The sequence below is a fragment of the Myotis myotis genome, unplaced genomic scaffold (assembly GCF_014108235.1).
Source record: "Myotis myotis isolate mMyoMyo1 unplaced genomic scaffold, mMyoMyo1.p scaffold_m19_p_6, whole genome shotgun sequence".
In the NCBI taxonomy this organism is placed as follows: domain Eukaryota; kingdom Metazoa; phylum Chordata; class Mammalia; order Chiroptera; family Vespertilionidae; genus Myotis; species Myotis myotis.
Genome location: NW_023416368.1, coordinates 27,628,192 through 27,645,565, shown reverse-complemented (window position 1 = coordinate 27,645,565; position 17,374 = coordinate 27,628,192). Strand labels below are relative to the sequence as shown.

At 49.8% G+C, this 17,374-nt stretch overlaps 1 protein-coding gene across 1 annotated transcript; it reads right to left on the bottom strand.

Moving 5' to 3' along the window:
* Positions 1–1,576: 1,576 nt before the first annotated feature.
* PCDH12 (protocadherin 12) lies at positions 1,577–16,481 on the bottom strand. Its single transcript, XM_036314096.1, has 4 exons — positions 13,285–16,481; positions 10,048–10,145; positions 7,784–7,935; positions 1,577–3,643 (listed from the first exon to the last, which is right to left on the bottom strand). Exons 1-4 carry the CDS (start codon positions 16,162–16,164, stop codon positions 3,171–3,173), a joined length of 3,603 nt encoding a protein of 1,200 aa, XP_036169989.1. The 5' UTR covers positions 16,165–16,481; the 3' UTR covers positions 1,577–3,170.
* Between the last annotated feature and the right edge of the window lie 893 nt (positions 16,482–17,374).

Sequence of the window (17,374 nt, the reverse complement as noted above, 5' to 3'; positions counted from 1 at the left end):
CTACCCCACACCTAGTAGGTGCTTAAAATATTTGTTGAAGAGATTGATTCTATGTAACACCCCCTCCAGTACTGATGTTAATGCATAGTAATTTCTCAACAGATACAGAATGTTTGTTGACTGAGTGCTTCTGATCATGCCTCCCTCCTTGCCTTACCCACTACCGTGTACCCAATACTTAGTAGGGCTGAAAAATGCCGACCTATTTTCTAGGAACACTTTCCGTGCCCAGCTGAGCCTCTCCACTCCTGTCTTCTCCTTTTTGAGGTGTGGTTCTCCCCAGCCTCCCAAGGGTGGTGGTTACCATCTCACTCTTGTTTCAGCCAGAAGAGGTAGGGTCAGTGAGCTACCAAGCTGAAGTCAGGTGACAGGCAGGGAAGGGAGGCCACCCGTCAATCTCTGAGCTGCCCCAGGCTCAGAGTGAGCACTGCATTCCACTCCTGGTGCTGGAGATCGGCTGACTGTTGATAAAAAACTGCACTTTCCAAATTAAGACGACTTTTAAATGAGTGCTTGCTGGCTCGCCTGCTCCCTCAGTCTCCCAGGGGACAGAGCCCATCTTGGGAAACTGTTCTGAGCATGTCCAGTCTCAGCTTTGACATCTCAGCTGACGTCAACAAGTTTCTGTGACCTTCCTGTTCAGCCCACTCAGTTCTGTCCCCACATATATTGTCTGGTATTAGCGTGCTAGGAGGGGGTCACACCCCCCCGCCCTGAGCAAAGGCTGGTGCCTCAGAATAGCTCTACTCAGGAGTTCTCCAGGCTTTGCAGGAAAGGCAAACTGAGGACCAACTAGAGGACTGCCGTGGTCCTTAACCTTACTTAGGTCCCTGGCCCTCTGAGAATCTGATGAACGCACTGACTCCTTCCCGTAGCAAAATGCACTGCCCAATCTTATGAGCGATTCAGCAGGTTCATAGATCCTGAAGCCCACCCACGGGTCCCAGGTTAAGAACCCTTGATATATTAGAACGAACATCATCCTCAATCCCAGCCCTGCCACAAACCGGCCACGTGACTTTGGGCCAGTCAGTCTTTTCTGTCCTGCCATTTCCTTGCTATAAAATGTTCAAACTCCTGATAACCAAAATTACCCATGTCTGTGGAGGTTTAGATCGTGACTTAGAGCAGTGCCGCATAACCTTTTATAGGTCACCTGTTCCTTTGAGAATCTGATGAGAATTTTGTTTGTCTTCTACTTAGGAAAATGCCTATACACAAAGTTTTGCCTAGAATTCAGGGAAGTGGAGGTGGGAGGTCCAAGGTCTACAGATTTAGGACTTTTGAACAGGAAGGAGGCAGTGATCCAGTATATCCAATGCTCTAGTTGCCAACCATGCTTCAAGGTTCCTCAGGTCACCACTCCCCCATCTCTTCTGTCCGCCCTCCCAACATCAGCTCTGTACTGAAAAGCCACTGGTAAATGGGAGGCCAGCCTGTCTGGTGCTATGGTTTTCAGGCTTGCTTTTACATATGGAACCTTTTTTTTTTTGGTCCTAGTAGAGCTTTATCTGGAGCGCCAATATAGATAAAAGGGAGCTCTGAAGCATTTTTATTTCATTCATTCATTCATTCATTCAGTGGGTATTCATCATATGTTGCTTTGTGCCAGGCACCTGGCTGGTCAGACTGTAAGGAGATCTTGTAAGGAGATCACTTTGTCTTGGCTGAGGTGATCAGAGACCCGGCTCCTGAAACACTTAGCTTTTGGGGCTCAGTTTCCTCATCTGTAAAATAGGACAATGGAATACTGATGCCACACTGTATTCTAAGTACGCTTGGCATCATTAGCCCTAGTTAGGAGGATGAAGGACAGTGAACATGAGCACTGAGCTCCAAAGGAGGAAAAAGGAGGAATTTTTGCCTTCAGTGTCCAGGAAATCCCCACGCTATGGAGAAGCTAGCTGAATGATAGCTTGGAAATTTCCAAGAGAATGATAAGGCTGAGCCTTAGGAAGATATTTGCTGTTTCTTCACTCCCTCCTCCCCTGGAAGGTTTGCTGCTGTCACTATCGATTTCATGGAGCCGGTTCACACACTCTCCTCCCGTGCCTGAATTCACAGGCCCAAACCTGCTGTGACAAAGATTTCCCTACGAGTGGTGGTTTCTGAAGGGCTGCTCCCTGGGAAAGGACAGGATTCTGCAGAGACCCAGGCCTGCGTCAGGGCAGATCAATCCCCTTCACTTTGGGCTTGGTGGTTAGACGTGCAGGCCTGCGCGGCTTTGGAAATACGCTTCAGCCATGTTTCTGGAGGGGAGCTCAGGCAAGTCCGCTACCGACAAGAGCTCACCTCTGGGGGCTTTTCCGTTCCTTTTCGTGGCTGGCAGTGTAGTGTCAAGGTCAAGGGCATGGGTTTTGGTGTTGGACAAACGTGGCTCTGAGTTCTAGCACTGCCTCTGCTCTCTGCTTGATCTTGGGCAAGACACCAGCCTCTCCACGGCTCATATCCTTGTCTGTGAGATGGGGATAATAACACCTCCCTCTCAGAGTTGTTGAGAAATTATTAATTAAATTCTATTGTAAGCCTGGTGCCTGGCTCATGTAAATGCTCTATAAATAGTCATGCTTTTCGTAGCCCTAATTTTCCAGCTGAGAAGCGGATTATTTGATAATGCAGCACTAGAGGAGTGGGGTCAAGAGTACACATGTCCTTCGTTGCGTACCTAACACTGCACCAAACGTGCCCCGTTCCTGTCCAGGCCCAGCCTGACCCACTTGACAGACTGGAGGACAAAGAACTATTACTCTGTTATTCATCCCTCCTGAGGGGTGTAAACAGGCAAACAAGCCACTGCTTTTCCTTTATTAGAAGGTCAGAGAGCTTTGCCTGGCACCCCAGGATGCAGCCCCCTACCCTCCAGGATGCAACAAGGCTATTCTTTCCTGCTCATGACAGACACTCCGTGGCACCTGTTCCGCCCGAGGACCAGCCCTCTGTGCTCTACCTGTGTTTTGCCAGCAAACACTTATCTCAGCCACTCACTCTCCATCCTCCAGGAAATTCAGAGGCAGAGCCAGCTCCTAACAAGGGTCTGCTTTGGTCAGCCAGCTGTTAGTCCTTGGGCTCCTGTCCCCTCCGTGGGACAACATCAGTCACCCTAAAGTTCTCGAGCCACTTCTGCTCAGTGAGTTCAACAATATTAGAAACCAGAACATGTCCGAGGGCCCTCAGGGCCGGGACTCCCTAACATCTCCCGGGGCCCCTGGTTCCTGGATCCAAAGGCCCCTGCTGTTGCTGCTGCTGGTCCTGGTCCTGCCCTCGGTCCCCTTCTTTCCACCTGGGTTCCCCTGGACGTCCGTGCCTGTGGCCCCACTGGTGGCCAGGTCTAGACTGAGGGTCCTCCCGCAGACCGAGAGCCGCCGCAGCACCTCGGAGGCAGCCTCCACGGGCACACTGGCCCGCGGCTCCAGCAGCATCTCCAACAGCGAGCTCATCTCCGAGAGGAAGGTGCTGGCCAGCCGTGTGCCTGTCGGGCTCAGCTCTGGCCCCGACCCCTTGCCGAACGTCTGGAAGGTCCTCGGCTCCTCCAAGGCCGCAGTGTCCGGGGAGAACACGTTGTCACGGTAGTTGGTGGCAAGGGGCAAAGAGAGCCTCGCCATCCAGGCCGGGTCTGGGGCGCTTAGTCGGTCCAGGGCCAGGCCTGCAGGGGGAGGAGAGGACATAGTGAGGGCTGAGCCCACGGAAGGGCAGAGCGGTTGAGGGTGGGGTGTGGGCAGGGCAAGGGCACTGAACAAAGGAGGGAAGGGAAATGGCAGAGGACAGACGGGTTAGCCAGAGGGGGACAGGAAGGAAGAGGCCCTGACAGGGAAGCTCACTGGGCAGGAAGGCCGCTGACTGACGCTCATGAACTGAGAGAGGAGGAGGCAGGAGGAAGGCCTACAATTAGAATTGGCCTGTTTTTAAATGACGTCTGGGTGGGTGGCGTGTTTCAGGTCTAGGTGTCTTTCACCCACTCATTATAGCCAGGCGCACCCTGAATGGGGGAAAATCCCTTTTCTTGGCCAAGGCTGGAGTTCCTGCCTTGGGGCTGCCTTCTGTCTGTACCATAATAGTGACTACTTACTAAGTACTCCTGTGCCAAACAATTTACATCATTATCTCCTGTAACCTCCACACAACCTTTGAAATCCAGAGTATTATCCCATTTTATAGATGAGAAAACTGTAAAGTTCTAAGAAGTTAAAACACATATGTACTAGGCAACTAAATCCAAATTTGACCCTGGGTCTGATGACTCTGAAGCCCCCTGTGACTGCACTGCTATCCACTCTGAAGAGCTGGCCCTTCCTCCCCCTGGATGCTCCAGGGGCCCATCTGTGGCCTCTGCTGAGAATTAGGCTGGGGGTGGGGGGCTGGTTCTCTAAGGGCTGTCCAAGGAAAGGGATGGGGCAGTGAAAAACTGTCTCCTGGAACCCACTGCTACCATCACTTCTTTTCCTGTCTCAAAAACTAGTCCCAGGCCTGATGGTAGAGGCCAAGCAGAGGAAAGACTGTCTTTAAGAAATGTAGTTAAAGAAACTGTGTCTTTCAATAAAAAAGAGGCACAACATCTACTTTAACATGTATTTAGTGTTTGCCTAAAGTGAGCTGCTTTAAAATTTGTGCATATTGTTGGTGGAATGCAAATGGGAGAAGCCACTTTGGAAAGCAGGATGGACATTAAAAATAGAACTGCCTTATGACCCAGTGATTCCACTTCGGGGATTATATCTAAAGAAACTCAAAACACTAATTCAAACAAATATGCACCCCTTTGTTCATTTGAAACATTATTTTCAATAGCCAAGATTTGGAAGTGGCCCAGGTGCCCATCAATAGATGACTGGATAAGAAAGCAGCATGGATGGACCCAGAGAGTATTATGCTAAGTGAAATAAGCCAGTCAGAGAAGACGAGCACCGTATGATTTCACTGATATGTGGAATCTAATGAACAAAATAAACTAACAAACAAAGTGGAGACACTCAGACCGAAAACAGACTGACAGTTCTCAGAGAGGAGTGAGTGGGGTTGGAAAAGGTGAAGGGATTAAGAAAACAACAGCAACTCAGACACAGACACCAGTATGGTGATTAGCAGAGGGAAAGGGGGTGAAGGAGGTAGATGAGGGTAAAGGGGGAATAAATGGTGATGGAAGGAGACGCGACTTGGTGGTGTGAACACACAATGCAATATATAGATGATGTGTTATAGAATTGTACACCTAAAACCTATATAATTTTATTAACCAGTTACCCCAATAAATCAACAAAAAGGAAAAAAAAATCAAAAGCAAATAAAATCTGTGCATAGCATAAAAGCCTGAAAGGAGATTTGCCAAAGGATTAACTGAAATTAGCCTGGGCAGAAGTGATTTCTTTTTATCTACATTTTTCTACATTAACTAAATATTGCTTGTGTAATTTGGAAAAGTTATTTCAAAATACAGCTAATTGTTTTTTATATTGATATAAACGAGTCTCATCTCACCAAGTGAGCATGGGACTGTGCAGCCTGTGAGGCAGGGTCAGGCCACTTCCCAACTGGTCCAGCCCACGCCTGGGACTTAGAGAACATTCACTGAATGATTGAATGAACAAATATTAACCCTCAGCATTTGGGAAATGTAAACCTTAGTTCCCTGCGACTCTGGAGTAATAAGGTTGGAACTCTTGGCGTTACGGAATTAGGCCTTTCCTTGTACCAGGGTCAGAGAGCTTCCGAAGGAATGAAGCTTGGAATGAGAAAATCACTGGTGTGGGTGTGAATGGCTGAAAAGCGATGGTGAATTTACTCTGTGGAGGGTGGGTGCTGGGCCGACCTGGGTTTGATTTCCCTGCTTTGCTGCTTGTGAGCAGTGTGACCTTGGGGCAATTGCTTAACCTCTCTGAGCCTTTTTCTCTCATAAAGTGGTGAAATGGCAGTACTCATCTTGTTGGGTTGCTGTGAGCATTCAGATGAGTAGCTCGGGCTTTTTTTTTTTTTTTTTTTTTTAATCCCTGCCGCCCTCTTCATCCCCGCTGTGCTTGCCCTCTGTGCTGTGGGAAAGCAGGACCACGTGGGAACCGAGCCCACAGGTTCCAGTCCCATACTGCCCAATAGAGATCGACTGTGAGCTACAGAGGTCATTTTAAATTTTCTATTTGCCACATTTTAAAAAGTAAAAAGAAAAAGTGAAATTCATAAAATATTTTATAATTACTATCATTTTATCACATAACCAATATTTTTTAATCAATATTTTTAATATTGGGATATTATAAATTACTTTTTACAATAACTGTTCAAAATCTGAAGTGCATTTTATATTTATGTCCCATCTCAGTTCAGACTAGACATTTCCACATGTGGCTAGTGGCTGCTATACTGGGCTTCACAGTTCTACATTCTAGACCAGCCGTGGGCAAACTACGGCCTGCGGGCCGGATCCGGCCCATTTGAAATGAATAAAACTAAAAAAAAAAAGACTGTACCCTTTTATGTAATGATGTTTACTTTGAATTTATATTAGTTCACACAAACACTCCATCCATGCTTTTGTTCCGGCCCTCCGGTCCAGTTTAAGAACCCATTGTGGCCCTCGAGTCAAAAAGTTTGCCCACCCCTGTTCTAGACAATACAGTCCTATAAAACTTTGCATATATGTGCTGTCCAAAGCAATATCCATTAACCATATGTGGCTGGTGAGCGCTTGAAATGTGGCTGGTATGACTGAGGCACTGAATTTTTCATTTTACATGTACTTAATTTTAATTAGATTTCATTTTACTTAATTTTAATGTAGAGCCACAGTGGTATTAATAACCATGGGCGGCACAACCTTGGGAACATTATTTAACACCCCTGCCCCTCAGATTTTTCCTCTATGAGCTGGGGATAATGAATAGTCCGTATCTCGTCAGAGTTCCTCATGAGGCACCTAGGACAGGGTCTAGCACATAGAAAGCACTCTATAAATGTTAGCCTTATTTCTGTTCACCAAGGAAAAGGAAGTGCCTGCCATGCCTTCAGCATGTTTGCTGCCGGAGGGAGCACACAGGGGATGTCCAGATGAGAAGCAGCTTGTTACCACAGAAACAAAACCACAGCTTAGGGACAGTTGGATCTGTAGGTGTTACCTAAAGGGGGCTGACGGCTGTCCACAGCAGAGGGGTCAGCTAGCAGACTCTTTAATTAAACTTCATCTTTGGTATCTATTTTCAAAACTAATTGTTTCTCCAGAAAAAAAATATTTTTGTTTCAGTAAGAAATGTTAGCACATGAATGAGGTGATTCCGTTCTCAGGGTAAAAGGATATTTAAACACACCAAAGAAATTCTAAAAAGTGGTTCAGGAGGTGAGGGGAGGCCTCTTGGTGGAAGGCAGGCCTAGGTTGACTCACTTTCAATCGCTAATGAGCCAGGTGACTGGACAAGCCGTTACCTCTCTGAGCCTCAGTTTTCTCATGAGAGTGCTCATAATCAAGCTGGAGCTCATAATACCTACCTCAAGAACCAAGGATGGTTTGGAAGCTTAAATGAGATCATGTGTATAAGACGTGTCCTGTACCTGGCACACCAAGAACTCAGTAATTGTCCACTATTCTTACGATGATCTGTAAAATGAACAATCAGAGTGGAATCTGATCGTTAAACAAACGAAGGCCTCTGAAGCGCCAGGAGAAGTAAAATGCTGATGTTCCTCCCCAGAAACGGGATGGCTGTTTCCCTGCAGTGATTGGAGCGGAACTCCGAAGCCTGAGCGTGTAAGCAGACTGTGTGTGGAGTAGAAGGAGAGTGGGGTCATCCTGGGGAGTCCCTACCTTTGTGGGGGTCCAGCAGGCTTGACAGCTCTTCTTCTAGCAGCTGCTTCACAGAGAGGTCCTCTTCAAGGTCCAAGGGTCCTTCTTCCTGGTCTGGTTCTGCCTGGCCACCAGCCCTGGCACCGGGGCCATCTGTGTCTGGGATTACACTCCTGCAAAGGAAACCAACCCAGCCCCCAAGTGAGAAAGTTCAAACCTAGGTTCATTCATTCTAGCTCGTTGCACATTCTTCTATTCATGCCAGCATTCATTCGTCCACATCGGGACCTGGATACACATAGTCCAGCCTTCAGAGTCAGACCGACCTGAGTGACTCGATCCCATCTCTCCTGCCTACTCTGCGTCTGTAACATTCACTTCTTGGGGCATGGTGAGACGTTGTAACATGAAAGGTTTATGTAAAGAGCTTAACACCAGGCCTGGCACATTGTAAGCATTCAGCAAACAAAAGTGACCATGACTGCATAGATGTGATTACTCACTATTGTCCCTCCCATTCCTTCACATTGCCTGGCACAGAGTAGGAGTTTAGTAACTTCAATTGAATCAATGCGGTCATCTACCATCCATCCATCCACCCATCCATTCACCCACTCATCCTTCCATCAAAGTATGAGCTCCAGTGAGGGCAGGGATATTTATCTGTGCTCAGAACAGGGCTCAGTGCATAGTAGGTACTTAATACTTTGTGGATTTCGTGATTGAATGTTCCTTCCTCCCTATTTGAGGCCAAATTGTAGACCAGAAGAGCATGTCCAGCTAAAGCGAGGCATCCAAAAGCTATTCAGAATCTACTATCCCATTTCACCCTCCTACTGCCTCCTCCCTGGCTTCTCCCTCCATAGACCCTTCTTATCACCTGGGGGAGGCCAGTTCCTCAGACTTCCTGGCATGGGGGAACAGGGCAGGCCCCTCATCATCCAGCAGGTGGAAGGCTCCCTGAGGGGCTTTAAGGTCAGGAGAGAGAGGGGTCTTTTCTTTTTTTTTCTTTTTCCAGTGGCTATTTCTACTGCATGGAGAGATCAGCAGGGAGGTGGCAAGTAACAATGACAGCAATTCATGTTACTGAGAAATTACTCTGAGTCATGCCTTGCCAGTGGTTCTCAACCTTCTGGCCCTTTAAATACAGTTCCTCATGTTGTGACGCAACCATAAAATTATTTTTGTTGCTACTTCATAACTGTAATGTTGCTACTGTTATGAATCGTCATGTAAATATCTGATATGCAGGATGGTCTTAGGCGACCCCTGTGAAAGGGTCGTTCGACCGCCAAAGGGGTCGCGACCCACAGGTTGAGAACCGCTGCCTTAAGCTTTGCAGGGTATATGCACCTTTTCATTAAACCTTCCACATCTGTAAGGGTTCTCTTGTTATCATTCTCAGTTTACAAATGAGAAAACCAAGACTTGTGAAGATTATGCAGCTTGCACAAGCTCCGCATGGATTAAGTGATAAAGTGAGAATTCAAATTTAGACTGCTCTGACTCTGGAGTGCTCACCTCTGCCCTGCACTACCTTTCACTACCTTTCACTCCCTTTGACAAAACGGAAGAAGCAGCTACAAGTTGTCACAGCAAGAGCACTGAACCAGGAGTCAGGTGCCACTCACTGGCTATATGACCTTGAACAAAGTCACTTTAAGAGGAAAGGACTTACCATTGCTTGTGGACCTACTATGTGCTTGGCACTGGGCTATGGGCTTAGAATACATTTGATCATTAAATCCTTACCCCATCACTACAAGGAATTGTGGTGACCTTCAGTTTAAAGATGAGAAACTAGGCCTTGGAGATTTATTTGACTTGCTCAAGTTTACATAACTGGGTTGAACCCAACTAGTTAGAGCCTCAATGTCTCCATCTGTAACAAGGAGTTAGATGTCTTGACGTCTCTTTAATTCTAGGACAGCCTAAAGGAACACACCCACATATCCATGTCCTTAGCCAGGGGCCTTCATATTATGTTTAAGGGTCAAGCGAAAGAAAGCTGAAAGTTACAGATTGAAAGTCCTTAGCCCAGCACCTCTGCAATCAGAGGACAGATAACCAGAGCCTCAGGATGAAGTCATTTCCCTAGTGACCCTGTCCTGTAAATACTATAAATACAGTGGCTCCAGGACCAAGTGGCCTGGGGTGGGGGGATGGATGCTGTCCAAGGCACTGTCCCAGGGGAGTGGGTCTGGGTTGTGATCACTCTTCCTTAAGATCACAGACTGCAGGGGTGAGGGGGGCTGGAGAAGCCTGTGGGGGCTACGTGTGCTTACCTGCCTCCGCAGGGCTTGGCCGAGTATTTATTTCCCCGGTGGTTTGGTTTGGGCTGGAATTGGCCCTGATGCAGCAAGGACAGCAGCTGGGAGATTTGCTACAAGACAGGAAAAATCTGTTGACTCCACACAATTCCGACCCAGCACACTTCCTCGCCGGATGTTTCCCTCAATGCCGGCGCTTTCTTTTTATAGTCTTTCCTCCAGTTTCAGATGATTGTGTGATCAGACGGGGGATGGTGGGTGGTGAACAGTGAGAGAGGCAGGGACCTGTACGGGCAGGTTCCCTACTTTGCCTTTGTCACGCCAGGACCTGGGTGCCTGAGGGAGAGAATCGGGACCATCTGGGCTAGTCCCCTCTCATCTCCCCAAGTGACCTGCCCCTGTTGGAATCGGCAGGGCTAGGGGTGAAAAAGGCATTTCCTGACCATAAATTCATTATTACTTTGATCAGGATTATCTTAAACAGTTATTTCCTGCCTTCAGCAGTATTCAAGCGCTCAGCCAATTTTTGTAGGCCAGATATAAGACTATGTTGTAGAGAAGGCAAAAATGGTGTCATTTAATCATTCATTGATTCATGCTTTCATTCATTCAACAGGTATTTAGTAAGTTTGTCTATGCCAATGTCTGCCCTGAAGCAAGCTCATAGTCTGTCAGAGGAGACAGGGCACAGCAGTTACTACAGGGGGTTGCACTGGGTTAAGAAAGGATGGGGGTCTGTGGGAGCAGAGGAGGGCCCCTCACCCATCTTGGAGCAAATAGGAAGCTGTGGGGTGAAATGGGAGGAGTTGGAATACTTATTTCTACAAATGTTTATTGCGTTCATACTACATGCTAGGCACCTCTGCTGAAACCGGAAGGCTCCATAGGAGTTTGGCAGGTGGAGAGAGGGTGAGGGTCTGGGCCAATGGTGAAGGGCATTCCAGACAGAAGGCACTGCACACTGAAAGATGGTTGGAGAGTGGGGCAGAAGTTGGGAAGGATGCCAGGGCCAGACCCTGCAGGGCCTTACAATGGAGAAGGCAACAGACCAAGTCTTGGCAGGCTGAGTCCCAGTTCAAGGTCATTTCTAGCTTGTGTAATGTCAAGTAGGTTTTCAGACCTACTCAGACCTTCCATCTCTAAGGTGGAGCTAGAAATACCCACCCAGACTTTTCATGGGTTTTCGGGATTAATTAGATGGCTTGAAAGTTTAGAATGCTCCATGAATGCAAGGAGTTTGGGTTGTTCCTCCTAGAAACAAGGCCTCTGCCTCCTGAGCCCACCCCCATTCCTCCCTGAGCAGTTCAAGACAGAAAGTGCCAGCCTCAGAGGAGAGTTGGAAGGGAAGGTGGCCAGGACGGGGGTTTCCATGAGGGTCAGCGTCCCATTGCCTGCCTCCAGGCAGATCCCACCTCCTAAGGCATGTGCCACCCTTTTCCCGAATGACAGCCTGTACTTCAGGGACTCTCCCCAAGTGCCATACCCTGAGCTGAGCACTGTCATTGAAGGTCACTTCACAGTCAGAGCCTAGACTCTGGAGCTCGTTGGTCTCGGGTTCCCACCTATGAACATTGTGAGCCTCAGTTTCCTCAGCAGTAAAAAAGGGAATAATAATGAGATCCAGGTCATACAGTGGTTGTGGTTATAGGATTAAATGTGTAAAAGTATATAAATCACTTCTTAATCGATCTTATGATAAGCACTTAATAACTGTCAAGTTATATATAATCTCATTTAATTCTTACAATAACTCAAGGGAAGAGATACCATGACACCCATTTTGCAGGTGTGAAACCTGAGGCCCACCAGGGGCTACACAGCAGTTAGTGGTAGTCTGGAATTTGAACTTGGATCTGACTCCACTGTGCCACTGTGCTGCTGGAAAGGCAGCGTTAGGCAACCTGCCTCTTACCCTCAAGTTGATCCCAGATGGGCAGCCTTCTTTCCATCACCCCAGTGGGGCCACCCACAGTGCCTGCTCTCTGCTGTCTCTATTTACTATCAACCAGTTTTTGGCACAAAGAGCTCATTCAGTAAGGATTTGATGAATGAATGAATGAATGAATGAGTGAATGGCTCTGGGCAACCTCTGGGGCTACATAGAGCTCAGGGCAGGACTCCTAAGAAAGCAGCTGGGCCCTCTCCAGGTGGCTTCCTGAAGGGGGTGGAGGGAAATGAGGGGAAGGAAGCTGTGTCCTTGCTCCACAGGAAGCCTCAGATGATGGCCTGGCCAAACAGAAGTGTGCTTTGGATAAATAGCCTGGCACAGGGAAAATTATCTGGGGTGCAGAGAAGCAGATAGGAGTGTGGTATCAGGCAGCATCTCTGAAAACGTCTCCCATTTGTGTCTAATAAGTCCCAGGTATCTAGACACTTGGCCATTTATCATCCCACTTAGTCCTCAGACCCCTGGGAGGTAGACACAGGGTAAGTTTGGCATACAGTCCCCACTTTATAGATGATGAAAATGAGGCTCCGATATGAAAGGCCTTGCCCAGAGCTGCCCAGTTCCTACGTGGCTATGCTGAAATTTGAGCCCAGATCTGCCTGACTCCCAAGTTCCAAGGTTACATTCACTGTCCCATCCTGCAGACCTGCCGGCAAGCTCTGCATATTGAACAAGTGATATGCAGCCCCTGAGCCTGGGAGCAATGATGCCCCTGCCAGCCTGCTTCACAGGGAGGTTGCCCAGGTGGAGATGGAAAGAGCTTTGCAGAAGTTATTGTAATCATTTGCTGAGTGCTAGCTTCGTGCCAGACACCAGAGCGCCCTCATTTTATCTTCAAGCAAACTTAGGAGATGGGTGCTATTAACATGGACATCTTCAACAGAGAAGCTGAGTAACTTCCTTGTGGTTCACAGCTAGAAAGAGGGGGAGCCAGCACTTGAACCCAGGCAGCCTTGCTCCAAAGCTTTTATTCTTGATCCCTACCTTCGCTGTGTGTCTACTTATGCCAGGCTTCCTGAGCAAGTGCTGTATAGGAATTAACTGATGAAATCCTCAGGACAACTCTGTGAGGTAGATGCTCTTATAGTCATTCCTGTTTTACAGATGGGAAAAATAAGGCTCAGAGACAGGAAGTAATTTGTCTAGAATCACACAGCTAAATTCTTTGACCCCAAAGCTATGCCCTCAATACATCATAAAGTGCCCAGTGAGCCTAAGGAATGAATAGGAGGATTGTGAGGGTAATGGTGGTGTCTGATGCTGTTAGTAGTGATCCTGGGGTGACCAGAGAGAGGGAGCTGTACCTGAACAGGAGATGAATCCACAGTGAGCTCCTCTATAGGGTTCCGCTCCGCGAAGGCAGCCACGGACAGCCGGACCAGGCTCCGCAGGATCTGACGGGGGCCTGATTCTTTTTCAGCGGCCACTTTGCCATTGAGATTCCGCTGCCGCCTCAGGGTTGCAGAGGAGGCTGGTGAGCTCAACGGGGCTTCCTCGCTGCCCTGGTCTCCAGGAGGCTTCCCTGTGGGGCTGCCTGCCACCTTCAGGGGCCTCGAGCGGGCCTGGCCCAGTGCAGGCTGGGGCTCAGGAAGGTTCAGGTTCTCCCGGGACGCGTTCCTCTGCCTGGGATGGTTGAAAAGGAGGTTGACTGTGTCCTGCAGTACCTCTCGGCTCTCAGCCAGGGCTCCCTGGTTGCCTTGGTTACGAAGGGTCCTGTACAGGGTGGGTGTGAGGTGAAAGGGGGCCTGCAGGCAGGGGTCCCAGCCTGCTTCCATCATCGCTTCCTTGCTCACATCCTTGAGGGGCTGCCCCACTTCACCAGGCTCGTCCACCTGGCCTCTGAGCACAGGCACGAGGTGGATGTCTGCCTTCTGAATGTGTTTCTGGGGTCTCTTGGGCTGGTTGCGGTAGGTGGATTCAGCCTCCCTACAGTTATAGGCCCTGTTGTCCCTCTTCTCTGTCCGGCATATGGACATGATCAGAGCCAAGATCAACCCAAAGATGGCCAGCAGGACGACCAGGCAAATCACCGTCAGCACTGATGTGCTGAGGGCCCCAGGAGCACGGGCGGAGTCCTTCAGGTGGTCGACACTGGTGACAAACAAGATCCTCAACAGGGCTTGGGTCTGCAAGGAGGGGCTGCCACAGTCTTCTACCACTATCTCCAGCTCCCACTCCCTCCCAATGAGGCTGCTGGCATTGGTGATGTTGATGAACAGCTGCCCCAGGTGGGGGCTGAGGACAAAGAGGCGGGCTTCATTCCCACTCCGAATGCTGTAGAACACCTCTCCATTTGCCCCTGAGTCTGCATCTCTCGCTACAATGGTCACCAAAAGGAATGGCTGGGAGCTGTGGGTGGCCAGTGGTGCCATGTCAGTGCCTGCCAGACCCAGGGCATTGGGAGTATCAATGGGCACCAGAAGATGGCCTGTGGAGCCATTTACCAGCACTGAGAGGCTGGCTTTTCCATCGCTGAGTAGGGGATGAATCACCTCTGGGGCATTATCGTTGGCATCCAGGAGGCTGACCCACACAGAGATGCTGGATGAGAGCTGGGGCTGTCCCCTGTCCTCTGCGACCACATGGAACTCAAAGCTGGCCATCTCTTCATAGTCCAGTGACCTCTGAGCAATGACCTCTCCTGTGTCTGAGTCAATGGCTACCAAGTGAGAAACTGGGGAGTCCTGGATGCGGTATGAGATTTGTCCATTAACGCCCAAGTCCGCATCATGAGCTTTGATGGTAATGAGGTGAAGAGAGGGTAGGTTGTTTTCCCTAGTGGAGACCTCATACCTGCTCTTCTCAAACACAGGTGCATTGTCGTTGACATCACTGATCTGAATGCTGAGCTGTTTCTCGGCCGATAAGGGCTGGGGTCCTTGGTCTTGGGCCAACAGGGTGAGGCTATATTTGGGCCACTGCTCTCTGTCCAGCGTGGCGTTGGTTAGCAGCATGTATGTGTTGCCATTGGTCCTTTTCAGCCGGAAGTGGCCCAGCTCTTGGCTCAGCCAACAGTGGACCAGACCATTGTTTCCTGAGTCCAAGTCGTTCGCCATGATGAGAGCAATGAAACTGTCCTTGGGAAGAGCTTCTGACACTAGCAGCGGCTGGGAGGCCCATGTGATGTGGATGCTTGGGGCATTGTCATTGACATCCAGAACCTTGATGAGGACTTTGCAATGGGCTGGGATGGGATTGGGACCCAGGTCCCTGGCTTGGACATCCACCTCATAGGCAGGATTCTTCTCATAGTCAAGGGGTTGACGCAGAATCACCTGGCCGGTTTTGGCATCGATGCTGAAGGTGTCCAGCACCTCTGGAGGCACGTGCTTGCTGAAGAAGAACTCCACCTCCCCGTTGGGGCCTTGGTCAGGGTCTGTGGCAGTCAAGTTTATGAGGAGAGTACCAGGGGCAGCATCTTCTTGGATCTCTAGCGCCAGGGAGCTCTCAGCAAACACAGGGCTGTTGTCATTGGAGTCCAGGACGTTGACTTTGATCAGGCTGGTGCCTGACTTGGGGGGGCTCCCACTGTCATAGGCAGTTAACACCAGATCAAAAAACGAGTGGATTTCCCGGTCCAGCTCCTTCACCACCACCAGCTCCGCGTGTTTGGTCTCATCAGGCCCCACGATGACATCCAGGGCAAAGTGCTCACTGGGTGACAGGGAATAGGAGTGCAGGGTGTTGGGGCCAGTGTCCGGGTCCAAAGCTCTGTCCAGGGGGATCCGGGTGCTCAGAGAGGCACTCTCAGAGATTTCCAGCTCCTGCTTGCCTTTGGGAAACTGTGGCTGGTGATCATTGATATCCAGCACCTGGATCTCCACGTGGATCAGAGCCAAGTCCCCTTTGGCAAGCACGTCAAAGGCAACCAGGCAGGGATCCCGCTGCCGGCAAAGCTGCTCTCGGTCCAGCCGCCTCACTGTGCGGAGCAAGCCGTCTTCAGAGTCCACCTGGATGGGGAGCTCCTGAGGCAGCTGCAGGACCTGGAAAGCAGCGCCCGCTTGCCTATGCCTCTCCTCCCAGCCCAGTGCCTGGGACAGCTTCCCTATCACCGTGCCAGACGGCACTTCCTCTGACACTTGGTATTTCACAGTGAGAGTGGCCACCTCCTGACAATCCCCTGAAGGGAACAAGTAGCCACCTGGCCCCAAAAGCCCCAGCAAAAGTCGGAGAAGTTGCATCATGCTTACCACCAGAATGGGTTAGATTCAGAAACTGCTAGAGTTCTTCAAAGGCTGGGAAGTCCTCCAGTGTTTCTGGGGGGGGCTTGATTAGCCCTGTTCTCCTGCCCCCAGACCTGCTGGCACAGCTTTGTCCCATAATTAGATGATGATAGAACGAGCAGGATTCCCAGGCAAGGCCATTTTCATCTGAAGAGATCCTAGAGGGCTCTGCACCGATGAAGTAAGATCGCCAGCGGTACCCGTTGGTCCAGTAGAGCCAACGATGGGCAAGAGCCGGGCCAAGAGGGACTTGACCCAGTAGAGCAGGATGTAGGGAGCTAACTTCCAAACAGTTGCTATGCTGGGGAAACAGAGAAGCAGCTTTTTCCTATGGAAACCCCACCTACAGGAAAAGGGAGGGCTGTGTGTTTCAATGCCAATTAGAGAAAGAGAGCACGCTTCCTGTGAAGCCCAGGGGCTTGCCGCTGAGGAGGATGCGGCAGGGACTCCGGGGACCAGGCGGATGGGAAGGTGTTGCCCCTGCAGTGAGGTGACCGCTGAGGGAAACAGAGCCCCTGCCTGTCGCCCAGGGCCTGAGGCCCCTCCTGGGCAACACCATGATCCCTGTCTCTTCCCTTCCTTGTTTGTCTCTTTGTGTCCGGCGTCTCCCCATTATCCCTTTCCCATTCTGATCTATTCCCTACACTCATCCATCTTTAATCTTGACTCTGTCCTGATCACCCGTTTTTGTCGCATGAGAAACACCTGTGATTATGAGCGTGGCCATTACAATCAAACTGCCTGGGTTCAAATTCTGACTCTGCAGCTTACCAGCTGGGTCATGTGGAACAAGTCACCGGGCCTGTCTGGGTTTCCACTCCCTTTTAAGAGTGTGAATGGGAATAAGAATAGTAGCCCTGCAGCAGGAAACTGTGAGGATGAAATGAAATAATGCACGCAGGGCCTACGCTTGGCCTGAAGCACAGGTAATGACGTTATTATTAGTGGAGGGTGTTATGATCTGCACAGCTCCGCCCACTTGTGGCTGACTCTGGCACTGGCCTTGGGGCAGTCCCTGCCCACAGGGACCCATGGGAGTGCTCCCGGCCTTGGCTCCTGAAGTACCAGGATCTCCCTGGCCTGACCATGTGGCCTCCTACCCGCTTCCCTTCCTGCTTCCCAGCCTACAAGCCCATTGTTCTCTGCATCTGGTCCAGTCTGAGCCCCTGTC

What these genes read in the sequence shown, in the direction of transcription:
- PCDH12 (XM_036314096.1), bottom strand. Translation starts at nt 16,164, where the DNA reads ATGATGCAACTTCTCCGACTTTTGCTGGGGCTTTTGGGGCCAGGTGGC. An exon ending in TGGATTCATCTCCTGTTCAG is followed by an intron (nt 10,146 to 13,284) that starts GTACAGCTCCCT and finishes CCTGTCTTGTAG; the next exon opens with CAAATCTCCCAGCTGCTGTC. An exon ending in CCTGCTGGACCCCCACAAAG is followed by an intron (nt 3,644 to 7,783) that starts GTAGGGACTCCC and finishes CTCCCCCTGCAG; the next exon opens with GCCTGGCCCTGGACCGACTA.